The sequence below is a fragment of the Monomorium pharaonis genome, chromosome 8 (assembly GCF_013373865.1).
Source record: "Monomorium pharaonis isolate MP-MQ-018 chromosome 8, ASM1337386v2, whole genome shotgun sequence".
NCBI classification, from domain to species: domain Eukaryota; kingdom Metazoa; phylum Arthropoda; class Insecta; order Hymenoptera; family Formicidae; genus Monomorium; species Monomorium pharaonis.
This window is the reverse complement of record NC_050474.1, coordinates 23,909,005-23,929,320: the sequence shown is the minus strand read 5'-3', so window position 1 is coordinate 23,929,320 and position 20,316 is coordinate 23,909,005. Positions and strand designations below refer to the sequence as shown.

Below are 20,316 nucleotides of genomic sequence, written 5' to 3'. Positions count from 1 at the left end.
TCTCCCTTTATATTTTATATTATATTTCAGTTTTAAGTGTGTTGCGAAACCTACTGAATACGAAGTTTGAGAATCCCCGCAATAGATGTTACGTTACGTATACCTTCTGTTTAATTTTATTGGTGCTTTTTTGACACAAAGAGACAATTATTTGATTTTTTAAGTTGACAGTTCGATGGACCGGATTAAGATTACGACTCTCTGAGAAAAATTCAATAATAGAAACTCGAAAGTTGCGAATTTTTCCGTTGATATCTCAATTTAACATTGTGAAACGCGACAAGTTTTTTTTTTCAGACTTTCAAGATACATTGGTTTTTTCGTATGCTTTCAGTGATGTATGATTTTTTTTAAACATATTTACCAAAAACTTTTCTCTTTTAATCTTTGCATTAATGGATGGCTAAATAAACGATCGATTGTCATGAAATTAATTTTTGTTAGTAAAAAATAGAATCCATGCAAACTCAATATTTTTATTTAATAACCGACAATTAAAAGTGAAACTTTTTATTTACATTTTATCGATCGATATAATTATTTGACTTAATGTATGCATAATATGTAAGAAATATACAGAGAAAAATATATAATTTCTCTCATTTCTCATACTTTATAATCTAATTTGTCACGACAGTAAAATATTAGAAATTTTTTATGCACTTCAAAAAGTGATGTGATTTTGATTGCATGGATTTAATTTAATTTTTTATTTTTTAGAGTACACTCTACAATTTAAATAAAATTTTAATTATATTCGTGACAATTAATTTATTTTCAAAACTAATGCTTGGGATTAAACACATTTGGGTTTTTTTTAAATATAAATCTTTTCATAGATTCTATTCTATTCGCGAACACAGCCAACGCAGTCGCTAAAATGGTAGCTTAGCCCTGTCTTTTTCTTTCCGATGGATGACGCACAGTGTAGATAAATTCAAGGGGAACTCTCGTACGTATACGAATCAATAAAGCGGCGCCATACATGACGTCTCGCGTTGACCTGTAATGCATAATTCTGTACCATGAAAACGATGGTCACAAGAATCGGAGTAAATGGGTTTCCCTTCTTACCATAGTCACGGTTATACATAACATATTCCAACTGTCTCTTGGAAATCGAAATGCCATTTTTATCTTTTACCACAAGAGGTAAATATCCCAAATACCGGAAGTTACAAAAGCGTTTTTATAAGAGAACCATACTCGCCCATATCGCAGATCCGCAATGCGGCAAAGTGTCACTCTATTATCTTCGTGCGTCTAATGCATTGTAATATTATAGTAATATTCTAGTATCGACATTGATTAATTTTTTCAACTTTAATACTGAAAAATATTTGCTAACCTGATTAATTTTTTAAGCTAAGTATTTATGTATTTAAGTTAAATATAGTTTCTAAAATAGTCAATATTTTATTTTAATACACTTTGATACACAATATGACATGTAAAAAATTTCATAAAATCTCAGAAAAATCGCGCGCGTATACTCGCAACAACCAGATAAAATATATAAATGTAAATATAAACAACAAGAATAAAAAAAACGAGTAAATTAATGTTTAATTACAAATATGAATTCCTGCTCGATATATTATTGGCGCAATAAATAAAACTCGACGATAGATATCAAAAGATATAATCGAGACACACTAATAATGTACCATTATACATAAAAGTTATTAGATATCTTAAACTATCAGAAAATATTGAACAATTATTGCTATTTGGCTATTTATCTCTTTTTAAAGCAGACTAAATGTCGCTATCAATTATCACTTAATCGTCACTTACTTTTCAATGTTGATAACAAATATTAATTTCCGTGTCAAAAATTTGCGAAGCTTTCCAATCTAAACGGAGTATATTAAACTATGTTAAAATCACATGTATAGACAGGCATAATATTTAATTTTATCTCCTTATTAAACAAGAATAATAAGGAAATTTTGTTATTGATTTGCCAGTAGATTTGAATAGAATTTCGTAGTAAATAAATATATCAACTATGAATAACTTGTAACTATGTTTGAACATGAACTGAATGCATATATGCAGATTTTGTGAACATATCTTTCTTCTAAGTCAAAGTCGATCGCTTAGCTAGTTACGCCCCTGTTCCACATTCGCCAGTTTGTTCTTCCATCTTTTCACCCCCTCTCCTCCTCTCCTCTCGGACTCTTTCTCTCTCCCTTTCTTTCTTCGTCATTATCAATGAGGCTGTCTTCTCGCGTGGCCGGGTCCTGAATAACGTTGGAACGGTAACGCTGGAACAGTCGCATGTGTGACTGCCGACCGCGCGGATATCCTATAGGCTCTCTAACGGGAAAGATCTGTCCGTAAAGCTTTATAAAGATGAAACGAAGAAACGTTCAGAGAGGATTTGTGCAAGTCCTTCCAGAGCGTGGTCCCGGTAAGTTCTACATCCCTATCTCTCCTTATGCGACTCTGCAATCACGGAAGTAATTGATCCGGCATACTGATGATCATTAATCGGGCAACATATGGTTAGCAAACTGGTACTACTTCTTTTATATCATAGTTATATAAACTTTCCTGTTATAAAGGTCTAATAAATTAAAAGAAAATTGTGTTGTTAATTACGCTCACTCTAGACATAATTCATAACGCACTTAGAAATAAATTTTGTTGACTTGATTAAATTTATTCAAGTATATAATATATTAAATATTTTAATATTTTAACTAAAAATATTTTCAATAAATATTTTTAAAATAATTTAATCAAGTTGAAAAATTTAGTTAACAACTTTTTTCTCAGTGCGGATTTTTCTTTATAACTTTATATTTTTGTAATGTGTATAAAATATTTGTAAAAAATAATGTACATATCAAAAACATCAAAGTGTACATAAAAAATTATGAATAGAATTTTGTTCTGTAAATACACACACACTGACTCAAATTACAAATTAAATAATTATATAAGAATAATTTATAAATTAATGAACATAGACAAAAGTTATCAAAGTTATATTATTAAGAATATATAGATTATATTTTTGTCTAAACTAATGTATGTAATTTAATACAAACAATAGTATTTATCGTAACTATATATTATAATACTATATAATGGTGTTATAATAAATGTTATATGCTATTCTTACTATTATTAATGTTATTATATTATTTATTATATTTCTATCTATATTTAATCAATTTTGTTAAACTGTACTCTGAGTTGAAATTTGAATGAATCAATTATTGATAAGAACTTGCTTTAGGAGTTACGATTCTTCAAATCGGTTAATATCTAACTGTAATATTTTTCGCTTATATGAGCTTTACGCATAATAATAGCTAATATGTATCGTACTAAATTAACTAACAATACGTTCAATCTCAAAGATGCACATAATATATAATAGTATGTGTATTACACATAATAATAATAATTTCTTTCTTTAATATCGTATAATATCGTAGAATAAATGTAAAGTTTATACTTAAAAAATACAAATCTCGTACAGATAAATATATATATATATTTGTTACATATAATCTTTCATACAAAGTATCTTTATATTTCCAGCCTTTTTTAATGACAGATTCTTCGATCAATTAAAAGTCTTTTTTTATACAAAACAATAATATTTCAATACTCTTGTATCAGAGAAAAGAGAAAGTTTTTAAGAAATAAAACTTTAGGATTTTTAATGGAGTTTACTTTAATAGAATAAAATTTGAGGCTTTTAGTTATAAATATATAATACTATAATAAGTTTAAAAAACCAAATAAAATAAGGATCTTTTTTTGCTTCAACTATTAAAAAATAATTAATTTTAAAACATTTACTATTAAAACTTTTAATGTTCTAATTTTCTAAAACATTTTTTGTACGGTGAAAAGTAATCTTATGTAAAATATTATTTTTATTGCATATACATTACTTTAATATAAAGTAAATATATTAAAATCATATGATTTTATTTTTTTCTGTAGGACAAACTTAATTTTTGTTTATCTTTTAATTTTTCTAATAATATTTAATTACGTTATTTACGATATTTAAGATACTTGTGTAATATCAAAAATTAGACGTGAGAAAATAGTGTAACACTTAAAATATTATGAAAATAAATATTATAAAATAAATATTATAAAAATGACAATTGATTGATATTCTCTACTCAAATTGAATACTTCTTATCGTGTGTATTTTATCTTATTCACATTTGAGTGCAAGATAATTAATGCTTCAATTAAGGCACTAATACTTCATATCTTACAATTTTTTTACACAGTTTTACATATTTGATTATTTCCAAGTCACACTTTTAAACTCATATCGAGAGACATTGATGAGAATTATATATTTTTAAAAAATTTATTAATAAAAAAATTTTAAGCATTTTTTGCATAAATAAAAGGTGGATCGAAGTTTTTTGTTTTTAGGTTGATTGCGCTCTGTTGCATATACAGAAACAAATAGTAGGTATTAAATTATATATAGTTATACTAATGTTTATAGTTTTAAAATAATTCTCAGAAATTTTGAAAAAATTTGTTTGTTTTTCCCCCCTTTTTAATGTCACTTTAATTATTCTCTACGTCAGTGTAAATTTATATTTCTTTCACATTTAAGAGCTTTAACAAATAAATAATTTATTTATAAAGTCCGCTATCATTGTCACAGTCGGTTTTTTATTCTTTGTTTAGAAACATTAAAGAATTTTTTCTCAATTTATTTTTTTGAAAAATTAAAACTGTTAATACCACAGTTACATTGTTTTTTCCGAACATTTTTCAGAAAACCTGTTTTTTCGATTTTATTTTTTTATAGAAAAAACATTTTTTAGTTGTACTCAGTGATTATGATAATGTTATAATGGTTATAAAAATGTTGCACGTTACGTGTATGAAATTAACTTACTTACAGACTGAATATTATCTGTGCAAATATTACTTTGTGTTTTCAGATACACAAAATGTCCAAAGTTACAGATACTAACGAAGGCGTTGTCTGTGGAATTATAATTGCCAATTGATTTGAAAGACGTCTTGAATAGCAAACATCTTCTGATAAAAATTGTCTTTATCCTTAATACTTTTTTTTTTTAATTTCAACGATCGTTATCTCAATGGCAAATTTTACTTTTTAAAAAGTTTGTGTTAAAACAAGACATAAAACTAAATGAAGGATCTGATAATGCAAATAGCAATGTAAATATGTTATGCAATATGAACTGATACTTATTATTATTATTATTATTATTATTATTATTATTATTATTATTATTATTATTATTATTATTATTATTTAGAGAAAAGTTATTAAAACTTGAATAGTGTATATGCACATTCTCATATTAAACGGTACATTATTAATTTGTCGACAATGTTAAGTTGAAAAAAAGTTAGCGGTTATAAAATCAAGTATATTCACAGGCTGGTATTAATTTGATAATGTTTTGTCTTTCTTTTTTATAACATCTTTATTTGTTTTTATTTTCAGTGGCAGCTCTGATATATTGGCGCGATCCGAAAAAATCAGGTATCGTGTTCGGCACGATACTAGGTGTGCTCCTGTCATTGGCCTATTTCAGTCTGATCAGCGTGTTGGCTTACATGTCTCTTCTTGTCCTTAGCGGAACTATTCTTTTCCGTATTTATAAAACAGTTCTTCAAGCAGTCCAAAAGACTTCGGACGGCCATCCGTTCAAGTGAGTAATGACGAGAAATCTTTTAAGAACGCCATATGTGTATGTTTTGTTTTGTGTGTGTGATATTTAATTTTATACTTCTAATAATTTTTCAAAAAATGTGTGTAAAGGTATTTTACAAATTGCATAATTGTGTTGCTTTTAAAAAGCAACTATGTAATTTTTACTTAAAATTAATTTATAAATATATATAAATATATATAAATGAAAGAGATTAACATAATATTTAAATATTCTATTCTAAATGGTTGAAACAACCTGCACTATATAGGTAGCAAATCTTATCTTGCTATATAATTTTGAAGAAACGTGATTTTAATCAAACCAATCGTTTATTGTAGGGATATTCTTGATCTCGATCTGGCATTACCAGCTGAGAAAGTGCACGAAGTCGCAGATGTTGCAGTTGCACACGCTAATGCTGCTGTTGGTGAACTGCGCAGACTTTTCCTCGTTGAAGATTTTGTTGATTCTCTCAAGTTTGGCGTTTTACTATGGTGTCTGACTTACGTAGGTTCTTGGTTCAATGGCATGACTCTCATTATAATCGGTAAATTTCCTTGCTTGCATAATATCGCTTTGTTATAATTTCGCGATTATATGTAGAATTGATTTATGATTGGCTCACTTTATCTTTCAGGAGTGGTTGCTCTTTTTACGCTGCCTAAGGTTTATGAAACGAATCAAGAGCAGATCGATCAAAATCTAGCCTTAGTGCAGGCAAAGATCAACGAAATTACCGCCAAGTGAGTAAACTTTGCAATGTTTCTGCCATATTATTAAAATGTCGCAATGTTTCTGCAATATTGTTGAAGTGATGTATTGTATTGTATGGCTTTACTTAAAATAATAGACAAAAAATGACTTTACTTAAAATAATAGAAATGTAGCAATGTAAAAACTTCTTTTTTATTGTTTGTGACAAGTAAAATTAAACTTGTCAAAGATATATTTTTATTTTGTAATAATGGCTAACGAAAAATCTTACAAGGAACCTTACGGAGGTATGACTTGCCGAACTTAATGGAACTTTGCATACTTGTAAAAAATGGGAGGTTTTTATTTAAAAAACATCAAATGGACCTTTAAATTATCTCTAGGAATAACCTCAAAATCAAGATCAAGGTCACCATTAGGTGATGACACTTTCTGTACCCTACACCTCCGTAGAGTTTCTTGTCAGTTACATATGTACATGAAAATATATTGAAGTCTTACAACATATAAAATATTTATTAAAATTTATTAAAAATTATATTCTATTTATCTATTGAAATTATACTAAGAGGATAAATGCGTTGCATTACTTTTTTTTATTGCCTTTATATCTTTCAGCAAAATAAAAATTTAAAAATTATTGCTCAATTATTTTAGAGTGAAGGCAGCAATTCCTCTTGGTAAGAAGGCCGAACCAGCTAAGGAGGAATAAGAGAGAATCATGCGTGGTGATAGTGCAACGGACAACCAAGACAGCAAAATATAGAAAAGATTAAGTTAGAAGCAAGAAGCAAGAGAAACATGGAAAATGAGAACGCGTGCGAACAGACCAATACACGACTAGGAGAAAACTTGCATTATTCATCAAGAAATGAGCCCAGAAATGGAAAATAAGAGATTATTAGCAATATCTTTGCGAACTTGACATCGTATTTCTACAGAAGAAAGATAATTTTTCGAGGCATAAACGGTCGGCAAAGTCAACCAAATGGCGCACGCGTACATCGACATTCTAATTACGAGAACAATCCTTATCGGGAAAGTAAACACTATGAGAAAAAAAAGAAAAAAATAAGAACAATACTTAGTAATTAATTAATGTTTTATTAATACGGTAAAAAGCGATGGCATGTTTCTAGCCAGCAGCAACAGCAATGTGCGCGCGGAGCTGCTTCCGAGGATTGGTTCCGAGGTGGAGCCCTCCGCCTATCCCTTCCTCCTTTTTCATCGTACTCTTTGACAAATGTGTTTTATGGTTATCATAAACTTCGTGTTTTTATCTACCCGATAATGTTTTTTGTTTTTCTCTTGAAGAAAAGCGAGAGAGAGAGAGAGAGAGAGAGAGAGAGAGAGAGAGAGAGAGAGAGAGAGAGAGAGAGAGTGTGTGTGTGTGTGTGTGTGTGTGTGTGTGTGTGTGTGTGTGTGTGTGTGTGTGTGTGTGTGTGTGTGTGTGTGTGTGTGTGTGTGTGTGTGTGTGTGCGCGCGCGCGCGCGCTCGCTCGCTGTGTGTTGTATGTGTGAGAATGAAAAAGAGAAGAATGAATGTTTATGAACAAGTGGGAGAGAATGAACAATAAGGCTGCATGTGATTTACCTTAGTCCTATCTTCGTCGAAACGTCGTATTTCGATTAGCTTGAATCATTGTTTCGCGGATTAAACGCCGTTAAAACAAATTCGTTGAAACTACGTTGCGACGAAATGTAATAAAAAAATGAGGGCATAAGATCCCTCGAAAAGAGAGTATAGTGATCCTTTAAAGAATAATGAACGGGAAAGAGTAACGAATACGAAATATCCTATAAATAGAATCGTTTATCCTTCAGCGAAAGAGATTTTAAAATCTCATCTAGCACGGAACGTTCCAGCAACAACTTTGCTGAAATGTTACATTATATTTCTGCGCTGTATAGGTAATTGTCTCATTTACGATGATATTCTCCATCGTCTTGATGTTTTAAGTTGTTGTGTTTGGGAGAACTGAATGAAGATTTAATGATGAATTAAATTATGCAGAAACGTATACATATATATATACACACACACACACACACACACACACACACATATATATATATATATTGTATCTGTCTTTCGATGACGTTGACGTTTGCATAATATTATTGCTACCGCATCAATTAATTGTAATTATACCGTTATGTACGCACACGCATTTTTATATATATATACATCGTATATCGCTTCTGCTCGTGTGCGTATGTATATGTGTACACAAACGCGCATGTGTGTATATATGTGAATGAAAGGATGGTTATTATCCGAAGAAAGTGCGATCCCAAGTGATAATGAGGCACGGAATATATTGAACGGTGAACGATAAAGATGCAACTTTATATCATAATATCTATAGTTATCAAGAACACGTGTTTTTATCGAGATCGATATGGCAAAATGTTAAGAATGTGAATTATAATATGCATAATATGCTTCTTGTCGTTTTCATTATTGCATCTGCATCCGCATCCGCATTAATTTATAAATAAATCATATTAAATGAAATAATCGCTGTTTTTTTCTATTTAGTCTGCGTCTTCCGTATATCTTTTAAGATATTTTTGCCAATGAATGTGTAAGTTCCGAGATCATTTTTAAAATATATTATTTAATATGACAAATTTGTAAATGTATAATGGTAAGTTTTTTTTAGTTTCAAGTATGAGACACTTTGTAAATAAGTTTTTTAAATCAATTTTAAATAAAAAACTCACATTTTTTATGAAGACTATATACATTCTTCACATACATATATAATTCTCACGAACGTATCTTATTTAAATTTAATATAAAATTATTGATAATTGAATGTATATTGTTTTCATATTTGAAATTCTCTTTCCTGGAGTTTTCTGATAAAAAAATTAATCTTTGTAAGTGAAAATTTAGCATTACATTATTTAGTAATTGTAAATTATAAAATTCACAATAGATAATTTTTTAGAAGATTATGATTTGCAATTAATGAAGCTGGATATTGCGTCTAAATATTCGAATTAATTGCATACATTTTATTATTGGTTAAAAGTCTAAAATTTTGGAAATCTTAGAATATCTCATAATTCATAATTTATATACAGCATGATAAAAAAAGTTTGTTTTTTTTTATGTATGCTCTTGAAATCCTGATTTAATTCTGAAATGATTTTTAACCAAGTTTTTATAATAACATTTTTAGAGACATCTTTTCAGAAAGACATTTGAACTTGAAGATGTCTTTAAGATGTCCTTTGATGATAATCTGGGAAATGAAATTGATTGAAACTTTTGCCGCCACGCATATGTAATCGTACGCTCGTGCGCACGCGTCACCTTGGAGCAAGGTGACCACTGCCTCCTGAACTGGTAGTGGTAGCGCACATTCATTCGCCTTCGGCGAACCGTCTCTGTCGTTTTGTAGCAGTTGGGTGTGCGTATCGTTGCAAACTGTAATCTTTGCCTTTGAATTAAAATTCAAGCCATCATGTCAATGCCAAATAGCGATCACGAGAAGAGGAAGCAGATTTCGGTTCGTGGCATTGTCGACGTCGAGAATGTCGGAAACTTTAAGAAAACCTTCAACAGACACCTTCATTACACCCTAGTGAAGGATCGCAACGTCGCCACGAGCCGTGATTACTACTTCGCCCTGGCTCACAGTGTCAAGGACAATCTCGTGTCACGATGGATTCGCACTCAGCAGCACTATTATGAGCATGATCCCAAGGTATCCATTTACGTCTCGCATATACGAGTAGCACTGGTCAACAATGAAAAACAATCAGTTCATTAATTTGTTGTGCTAATAACAAATATTGTTAATAAAAATTAAATCTTAGCTTTAGTTTTCGTAATACACAAATCAACAATTTTAACACTAAAAATTTATATCTTGCTTTACTTTTTAATTTTTCTATTTATATGTAAATAAATCTTATATAATCATAAAAAATATTATTTAGCTCTGGTTTAAGAAATACAGATTGTATAGATTATATACTATTGTCAAAATTCTATATCTTGAAAACAAAAAAATTACACCAAAATAAAACAATACATTCTATTAAAACTAAAATTTGCAATTTTATGTAGTAGTAACAAAATTTAGAAAAAAAATTTACTTCTAACGTGTGTGTGTGTGTGTGTGTGTATATATATATATATATATATATATATATATATATACATACACACACCTATATATGTAATATATGTATATATAAGAAATATTTTTCAAGATACATTTTTGAAATGTTATATGTATCTATAAAAATTACAAAAGCATACATATATTGGCGTAAGCTATTTTAATATTTTGTCATAAATATTTTAAGCTTATCTGAGAAAGGTCAAATTTTGTCTAATTAATGTTCTTTAAACTAGCATTTCAATGAGTTTGTTATCATAATCATATGTTAAATCTCCTTATTTATTTATTCTATAGTTTTATTTTAATGTGACTACATTGAAAATTCGAAAGTAACAGCACGCAGTTTGAATAAACTAGAAAATGTGTAAATCACATAATAAGCACTAAGATCCTAAGATTTTGGCATTTATTCGTCCATCTATACTTGAGTTTTATTTAATTTATTCTTCTGCTTTTATACTCTCGTGATAATTCAACGATTAACACAAGATTTTCTGTATTTATAAAGTGGAAAGTTAAGGATTTGAAGAAATGATATTATACAATATTCATCCAAATAATACTTAAGAAAATTGCACCTGCAATTTTTTAATTCTATTTTTGTAGATGCTATCAGGTGCTCTTCTATATAACACAATAAAAAGATATATCTTGCTCTAACATCTAAAGTCATTTTTAAGGCAAAATTGATTTAAAATGAAAGAATCAACAAATTTAGAAAACTATTTTATTTATCGTTCAACAAATTTTTTTAACATATTAACTAGTTATAGGCTACAGAATTATTGAAGATTTGAAAAGTTTTTTATCCTGCGATCTATCAACATATTTCAACAATTTAATATGTAATAACTTAAATAGCATTCTTACGCAAATAACCTTGCAGATTCGACATTGTTTGCTACATTTTGCATAACTCAGAAATATTTCGCAATCGTACGCGAATAGGAAGTCATTATAGTTCACAAGTCGATTATTAAGTTCTTTAAGTCACTCAGAGCACACGGCAAAAAATTATAACGGATAATGCGATGATGTGCTTTATCAGTAATAGTTTATTACGTATGTGATCTCTGTCTCTCTTTGTGTATCCACATATATCTGTAGAAAATTTTATAAGAGTTCAGATAAAGGTCGCGTTTTACATAATAAAGATTTAATAATGACTTGAAATGTGCATAAATAAAATATGCATTTTTAATGACCTTATTTTAATCTTTGTACATGCAATAATGTGATTAATCCATTGATATAAAGGAATTTAAATACATACAAACGTATGTAAGAAGAAATATACAGTCTTCAATACGCAATTGTAATACTTTTTTTTACATCGATCATCGAATTATCTCATTTCATGCATAAAAATTTAAAAAATAAACACATATCGCATGTTTTGCACAGTACATAAAAACATCAAAATATTTCATAAATTATTGATTTTTTAAATAAATTTGATACTTGTGTGTATGTGTGTTTGATATGAAACTGAAGTATTATTTCATAGAAACTCATTAAAGAAATTTTTTCTTTATAAAATTAATTGATTTAGATCCAGAAATGCAATGGCTATGTTTACGAATTATAATAAGTGTTAGCCGACCCTGAACAAATTTTATTTTATTTTGAAACAAAGATGCGACAGTATATTTTTATTTGCACGGTCATTGTCGCACAGAAACTATTTGTGCTAATTGACGTCGTAGCTTGAGTAACAACATAATAAAATAACGTAATTGTAACATTAATTTAGTATCACGCTTACAGATAAGTAAGTCATTCTGTCATCGCAGTTGTTCATTAATCACTTGTTTTAATTGATGACATTATTTCTTTTTTTTTTGTACAACATAACATTAAATTCAAATAAGATTTTTATTTTTTATTGCTTTTTTCATTTGCAGAGAGTGTATTATCTGTCTTTGGAATATTATATGGGAAGATCTCTACAAAATACGATGATCAATTTAGGGATACAAGGAGCCTGCGATGAAGCTATGTATCAGGTAAGTGTATTTTACTTCATTAAATTAATTTATAGAAATGTCAAATATATATGATGAAAAAAATGTAAGAAAACAACACACTATAAAGATTTTTTTCATTTTCACTGAGGAGACACTGAGAAAAAAAATTATTAGCTAAATTTACTTTAGCTTGATTAAATTTCATTAGTTCAAATATTTATAAATTTATATGCAAAAATGGAATTTTCTTATTTTTCAAGCAATAGTCTTGTTTTAAAAGAATTATAAAATATTATCTTTTCCAAAATAAACAAATTTTTACATTATTTTATTCAAATATTTTAAATGTTTGAGCAAACTTTTAAATATTTTACTCCTGTATTGTGATTATAGTTGAAGTTTTTAAAACTCGAGGAAATACTTTTCTGCGTTTCAAAAAATTTTTTTAAGATAGTTCTTTTATGAAATAACTTTTTGCCATTCTTCTTTACCTTTGCTCAGAAAATGATCAGTACATCATCCTAATTATCTTACATAAATTGTAATCACGTTTTGTCCCTTTTTCATAGATGGGCTTAGATATAGAAGAATTGGAAGAACTTGAGGAAGATGCTGGACTTGGTAACGGAGGACTTGGTCGTTTAGCTGCCTGCTTTTTGGACAGCATGGCTACTTTAGGTTTAGCTGCTTATGGATACGGTATACGTTACGAGTATGGTATATTTGCACAGAAAATAAAGAATGGTGAACAGATAGAGGAACCTGACGACTGGCTTAGATATGGCAATCCTTGGGAGAAAGCTCGACCAGAATTTATGCTACCTGTGAATTTTTACGGTCACGTGATTGACACCCCGGAAGGCAAGAAATGGGTAAATACGCAGGTAAAAAATCATTTTAATGATTATGGGATGTACATACATGTTCCAAAAATCTGTTAAATGTTACTTTTATAATCAATTTGGCTCGGTTTCTCTTTTTTAAAGAAAATGTTGAGGCAATTTTTAAACAATTAAATAAAAGATTTAAAGTTAAACATCTTGTAAAAGAAAAAATATGTCACAGTTATATGTAGGCAATTTTAACAGATTTTTAATTAATTAAAATTCAAAACTTGTTTACATAAAAATGCTTAAAATGAGAAAAAAAATTTTGATTAAAAGAAAATATCTTTAAATTTTCTAAGAAAACTGATTTTAAAAATGTTGGATGATTTTGGAACACTTCTTATAAATAATTTATAATAATAATTGTACTATTTTATTTATTATTTTATATTATACATTATAATATTATAAAATTTATAATATTTGTGATAGGTCATTTTTGCCATGCCCTACGATAGTCCAATTCCCGGCTATAAAAATAATGTTGTTAATACATTAAGGCTATGGTCTGCAAAGTCACCCATAGAATTTAATTTAAAGTTCTGTAAGTATCGAACTGATAAGTCTATGCGATACGTGTTAACAGTTTTTCCATATATTGCTAACTTTTTCAGTTAATGACGGTGACTACATACAGGCCGTGATTGATCGTAATCTGGCGGAAAATATCTCTAGAGTTCTTTATCCCAATGACAATTTCTTCGAAGGCAAGGAGCTTAGGTTGAAGCAGGAATATTTTATGGTAGCCGCTACTCTGCAGGACATTATCCGAAGATACAAGGCCAGCAAGTTTGGCTCGAGAGAGCATCATAGAACTGATTTCAGAACTTTCCCTGATAAAGTAGCTATCCAACTCAATGACACGCATCCTTCTCTAGCTATTCCCGAGTTAATGAGAATCCTTATCGATGTTGAGAAACTTTCTTGGAAAGAGGTATGTTTATCATACAGAACATTATCTTCACATATACTATTGCTCAAATAAACTCATCGTATCAAATTATGACGAAATTATACAATAATAACTTCGAATTGTTGAAAATATTTAAAACTTATTTTTGTTTTGTCTTTCAACTTTTATCTATTGTAATTGTATTAATAGCATTTAATAATACACTTGACGTCATTGCAATGACAAAGAATGATTGTCTATCATACGCATAATACTTGAGGTACTCGTTTTGAAATATCTTAACATTTAGGCTTGGGACATTACAACGCGTACGTGTGCTTACACAAATCACACAGTTCTTCCTGAAGCTTTAGAGAGATGGCCCACCAGTATGCTGGAGAGCATTCTTCCAAGACATTTGCAAATCATTTATGAGATAAATCACTTGCATCTTCAAGAGGTCGCAGCCAAATGGCCTGACAATATGGATCGTATTCGCCGCATGTCATTAATAGAAGAAGAAGGCGAGAAGAGAGTTAACATGGCTCATCTGTCGATTGTTGGCAGTCACGTTATAAACGGAGTCGCTCGTCTCCATTCAGAAATTCTCAAAGACAGTGTGTACGTAGAATTTCCTTCATAAGAATAGCGCTTTTAAAAAATTGATGGGATCTTTAATTTGTCCTTTCATTAGCTTCCGAGACTTTTACGAATTAACACCGGAGAAATTTCAAAACAAGACGAATGGTATCACGCCAAGAAGATGGCTGCTGCTCTGTAATCCAAATCTGTCCGATATAATTGAAGAAGTGAGTATTTAGATACGTTAAAGTTACATTATTTTAATACGATATCCATATTTTTTAGTTTTTATATAAATTTTAAAAATATTCAGATGTATTTTGTACAATTGTATAATTTTTTAAAAAACTTGTTAGATTTTTTATACATGAATGGGAACACTTTAGAAAAGTTAAAAAGCATTTTTTTCTATAATTCTTTATATATGTGAATTATAAGATTTCTTATTCTATAATTTCCGAATAACATTTATAAAATCTAAAAAATTAAAGATGTTTTTCAGAAATGTTCATAAATTAAAAATATGAAAAAAATCTTAAAAATATTATAATATATAAAAATTTTTTCATCAAGATACGTATCTTTTATACAAATTAAAATATATATCTATGTGACTATATATATATATATATATATATATGACTGATATATATAATATATGTATATAATTTTGTATTTTTTGTAATTTATAGAAAATCGGTAGCGAATGGACAGTTCATCTGGAACAATTGGAACAATTAAAGAAGTGGGCGAAAGATCCAGTATTCCAACGTAATGTTGTTAAAGTCAAACAAGAAAATAAATTACGGTTAACCCAATTATTAGAGAAAGAATATGGTGTTCGGGTTAATCCAGCATCTATCTTTGATATCCAGGTAAGCAAAGGACAACAAATCGGACTTTTTTTGAAACATTGTTTTCATTACAAATTACTTAGTTGATTATTACTCAATTGATCTTCTAGCAAAATATCAAGACATTTATTTTTTAAGTAATTAAAAATATATAAAGGGTTTAACAAATTAAATTTTAGCAATTGGAGGATAAAATCATCACATTTTTAGTTACATAATTTTAATTGAAACATTAGTAGAATTTGTAAAATTTGTGTTACGCAAATGCAAAACGTTAAAAAATTTTTCTAATATAAATCACGACGAATTGTGATGTTCTGTTTACAGGTGAAACGTATACACGAGTACAAGCGGCAATTGTTGAATTGTTTACACGTCATTACTTTGTACAATCGAATAAAAAGGGATCCGTCCGCTCATTTTGTTCCACGAACTGTGATGATAGGCGGTAAGGCAGCACCAGGTTATCATCTGGCAAAGAAGATCATCAAGCTCATTTGCAGCGTCGCTAATGTCGTTAACAACGATCCGATTGTTGGCGACAAACTGAAGTTAATCTTTCTTGAGAATTATCGAGTGACCTTGGCTGAGAAGATCATACCAGCCGCAGATCTGAGCGAACAAATTTCGACTGCTGGCACCGAAGCATCTGGCACCGGCAACATGAAGTTTATGGTCAGTTTAATATTTGGCAACAAAAATTTTAAAAATGAGATTGTACATTCGGCAAAATAACGTTAATGATAAACTTATTCAACAAACAAAGTTATAAATAATCTTATTTTCTGCTGTTTTATTTAATTTTTTATTAATATACATTAACATAATGTTTGATTGTAATTATCTTTGTTATGAAATTGGATTTATTGAGGCTGCGTTCCGAAATTCACTATCAGTACTAAAAATCGATTTACGTATTATGTATACCATAGGTCTTCAGTATTGGCAGTGTACATCGGAATGCAGTCTCAGATAATAGAACTTTGCATTATTCTTACAGTTGAATGGTGCATTGACGATTGGTACCCTGGATGGTGCAAATGTAGAAATGGCAGAGGAGATGGGTAATGAGAACATTTTCATTTTTGGTATGACAGTAGAGGAAGTAGAAGCTTTGCAAAGAAAAGGCTATAATGCGTATGATTACTATAATAAACTACCGGAAGCCAAACAATGTATCGATCAAATCCAAGGAGGATTCTTCAGCCCAAATAATCCCAATGAATTCCAAGATATCGCTGATGTGCTGCTTAAGTGGGATAGATTCCTACTCTTAGCTGATTACGAGAGTTATATAAACATGCAGGACCATGTTAGCAAAGTCTATCAGGTACTTAATCAATTAATTAAGAGTTACATGAATTTGCGCGCACGTGTGTGTGTGTGTGTGTGTGTGTGTATGTGTAGCGGAGAGGGGTAAATAGGTCGGTAGGTAGATAGGTAGATAGATAGATAATAAAATCAATTTTCGAAGAAATCAATTTTTCAATGTTATTATTTTTTAAAACAAAATTATATATTTTCTTAACTATATAATTCTTATATACTTTTGTTTGTAACATTTTTGTTGGGCTCAGTTTTCGATATATTCGGCTAGACTTATGGTTTATTTTTGTTTAGATTTTTTATATTAAAATTTTATTCCATAAGATCTCCGTGTACACAATCACTTGTTAATTGTTTCAGGACGAAAGTAAGTGGGTAGAGATGGCTATTCATAATATAGCATCATCGGGGAAATTCTCATCAGATCGCACAATTGCGGAGTACGCCCGTGAGATATGGGGCGTCGAACCGAACTGGCAGAAACTTCCGGATCCGCACGAGCCTCGTGATATTTAAACAAATATCCTCATGACTAATTTTTTCCTTTTTTTCCTTTCTTTTCACAAGATATTTGTCTGTCTCTTTTGTGACTAATAATGTCCTCTTGTCATAAACAATATGTCATAAACGAATGTTTATGACGATAACTAACGCCACAACGACAACTGCACAAAGCAGTAGGAATTATTATATGCAAGAATATATGTTTCAATTATCTTTTACAGTGTTCTATAAATATTTATTTAAAAGAATAAGAACTTTTTAAATGTCGCCTTTTTATAATATAAATGTGACAAAGATATTATTAAGACCCTTTTATGTTCAGCTTTTTCATAATGATGGGATTATAGGATGCAATACAATGTTACTCTAGTTATTAGAGTACTTTTAAAGTGTTCTTTTTTTCTATATATAAAATTGGAGAGATTGATTTTATCGCATAATGTAGCGTACGTATATGAACACATCTTTTCAAATTATAAATCGGCGAGTAAAAACATCTATGAATTTATTATGAATTAAAACTGAAGAGATCGGATAAGCATAGATGACGCCGTATTATAATACTCATACAGATTCTATATGTAATGTAAATATAATTTCAATTAAATTTAAATTAAATTTTTGTTGATAAATTAAGTATATGAAGATTCTTCTTTCACGTAATGATAATTTAATGGTGAAAGATGAATGAAAAAGGCTATTTAATGGTTTGTATTAATCTGAAAGAATTAAAAAAGAATGTACTGGCATTAGAAATTTTCCTGTAACTTATCTTCCGTGCGATTACACGAATATATATTTCAAATATCAAATCATTTAATTTTAATTTATGTTCGATTTATTTTCAACCGTGTATACCTCATCTCAAAATAATTGCTTGCCTTTTCAAATGTAATAAATTCTTAATCTCAATATGTAAAAGTATAAAAACAAAAAAACTCAATGAATCGTCTATTTTGTCTTGAATATTAATGAAAGAAAGGGAGACATGCTTATTTTCTTTTATCAAAAGATTTCCTGCACATTAATGTGGCACAGTGCTTGCAAGCACTTACATAATGTTTAAATAATACTGTATGTTACGAAGGACATTGTAATTTAATAATAAAAAATTAATCTATGGTGAATATGTATTTTAGAAAATATATAATATTTGCTAAAAAATTTCAATTTGTTATACTAAATTTAATAGAAATCAATTTCTGTTCTGTGGAACAGAATTCTTATTATTTTCAATGGTTGCCCAAAACAAACTGACGCTCTCCCTGACTACGAAATAGTTTTAACACCAAGAGGATGATGCGCTTCAATCTCAAGAAATGAGGTTTCATAAGTACCATTTTTACCTTCTACAAAAGATATAAAGATATACTTTATTAAAGTGAAATACAAGGTGCGCTAGACCCTTTTGTGATATCGAAGAATTAATAACTATACAAAGTAAATCAAAATACGTAATAGGGAAATGGGGAGGAGTACAATCAAGAGACCGTGTGTGTTTGTACAGTTCAGAATAAATAAAATAAATAGAAATAATGAATTTTTTCGAAGGTCTTGTTTTCAAGAAAAAAGAAAGTTTAGAATATGAAAACAAAATTTGAATAAATTTAAGATATTGTTTTAACATCTTCATAAATTTAAAATGTAAAAAAATTTTTATATTATGGGAATATTATGTAATATTAAGAAATGTTATGTTAATTTTTTAACCAGTAGCAGAGAGGAACCTGAGAGCGGTTATCGCGTCATTTTAAGGTGTTTTCATCCATCAGTGGCTGTATGTGCACAAAATGTGCACATTGAACTACAATATATATAAGTAGTCAAATATCTATGAATCCCATAGGTAATGTGCACGACTTTTCGGGTCTCTTCTATGCTATGTCCATGTTTATTTGGTTCTGTTTCATACTATACCCATAAACTTTACAATTATATGCATTCATATTTTAAATCTGTTTTATGCAAATGTGCAATTACACATATACATGATATAAATTCAAATAATTGATTTGATAAAAATTCACTCACCGATTGCTGTCGATGCTGCTGCTGCTACTGCTACATTCCTTTTCCGATTTTGATTCTGAAAATATGATAAATATTATTCCTAAACTCAATCACAAAAGCAGGTAAAGAAATGTATCACTTGAAAAAATAATATATATTTAATACCGAGTCGCTCCATGGAGTCCGCTTTCTGCTGACATCATCCTGCTATTCTCGAACCGCATTAATAACGATCGCCCGATACTTCATTCGGCACTCCCGATATTACGGATAATATGTCACACACGAGTAAAACGTAAACCGCGCGCGAGAATTTCACTTGACGCGACCGTTACATTTGAAAAAATACGTAAAAAGTACAGCACGTCGTAGTAATACTATTCTAGACTCTAGAATAGTAGTATACGTTTTTTCTGCCTTACCCTACGACTACGACTAGGACACCTACGTCTTGTTCTCTGCCTTCGGCCTTACTCGAAACCGAAGGCAAACGCGCTATTACACACGACTGAATACGACCTCTGCTACTTACGCGATCTTACATGGCTCGCGTATCGTTTGTAGCGCCACGGCACTCTGAACACAACACCGTACCTGCGCACAATTCGAATCTAAACGCACGAGACACGCACGGATTCAAGGAACGTCCGACCGGCGCTGGAGGGCGAAGAAACATGGCGGCAGCAGCGTACGGGGCGTACGTTACCGACTGACCGCTGGCAGGCAGACTCGGCGGTACTCGGCGC

General features: G+C 29.8%; 2 protein-coding genes and 1 long non-coding RNA gene across 7 annotated transcripts in view; all 3 read left to right on the top strand.

Moving 5' to 3' along the window:
- LOC105832966 (reticulon-1-A) overlaps window positions 1–7,488 on the top strand; it is a 31,448-nt gene extending 23,960 nt beyond the window's left edge. For 4 of the 5 annotated variants that reach the window (XM_012674319.3, XM_012674321.3, XM_012674320.3 and 1 more), the window contains 4 exons: window positions 5,483–5,690; window positions 6,032–6,240; window positions 6,331–6,436; window positions 7,065–7,488. In XM_012674319.3, coding sequence (XP_012529773.1) covers window positions 5,483–5,690; window positions 6,032–6,240; window positions 6,331–6,436; window positions 7,065–7,119 — 578 coding nt within the window. In that variant the 3' untranslated portion in view covers window positions 7,120–7,488. Of the gene's footprint in view, window positions 1–2,271; window positions 2,417–5,482; window positions 5,691–6,031; window positions 6,241–6,330; window positions 6,437–7,064 lie in introns of those variants that run through there. The other variant, XM_028190107.2, reaches the window with a different exon arrangement.
- Window positions 3,945–5,374, top strand: LOC118647158. Its single transcript, XR_004964467.1, has 2 exons — window positions 3,945–4,458; window positions 4,947–5,374. It is a non-coding gene; the product is annotated as an uncharacterized LOC118647158 (long non-coding RNA).
- A 2,394-nt stretch (window positions 7,489–9,882) lies between the features above and the next one.
- LOC105836152 (glycogen phosphorylase) lies at window positions 9,883–18,724 on the top strand. Its single transcript, XM_012679987.2, has 11 exons — window positions 9,883–10,125; window positions 12,453–12,554; window positions 13,085–13,399; window positions 13,835–13,946; window positions 14,017–14,336; window positions 14,605–14,915; window positions 14,989–15,103; window positions 15,569–15,751; window positions 16,058–16,405; window positions 16,731–17,060; window positions 17,417–18,724. The coding sequence occupies exons 1-11, from the start codon at window positions 9,883–9,885 to the stop codon at window positions 17,570–17,572; spliced, it is 2,535 nt and encodes an 844-aa protein (XP_012535441.1). The 3' UTR covers window positions 17,573–18,724.
- The last annotated feature ends 1,592 nt before the right edge of the window (window positions 18,725–20,316 follow it).

What these genes read in the sequence shown, in the direction of transcription:
- LOC105836152 (XM_012679987.2), top strand. Translation starts at nt 9,883, where the DNA reads ATGTCAATGCCAAATAGCGATCACGAGAAGAGGAAGCAGATTTCGGTT. An exon ending in ATTATGAGCATGATCCCAAG is followed by an intron (nt 10,126 to 12,452) that starts GTATCCATTTAC and finishes TTTCATTTGCAG; the next exon opens with AGAGTGTATTATCTGTCTTT. An exon ending in TGTCCGATATAATTGAAGAA is followed by an intron (nt 15,104 to 15,568) that starts GTGAGTATTTAG and finishes TGTAATTTATAG; the next exon opens with AAAATCGGTAGCGAATGGAC.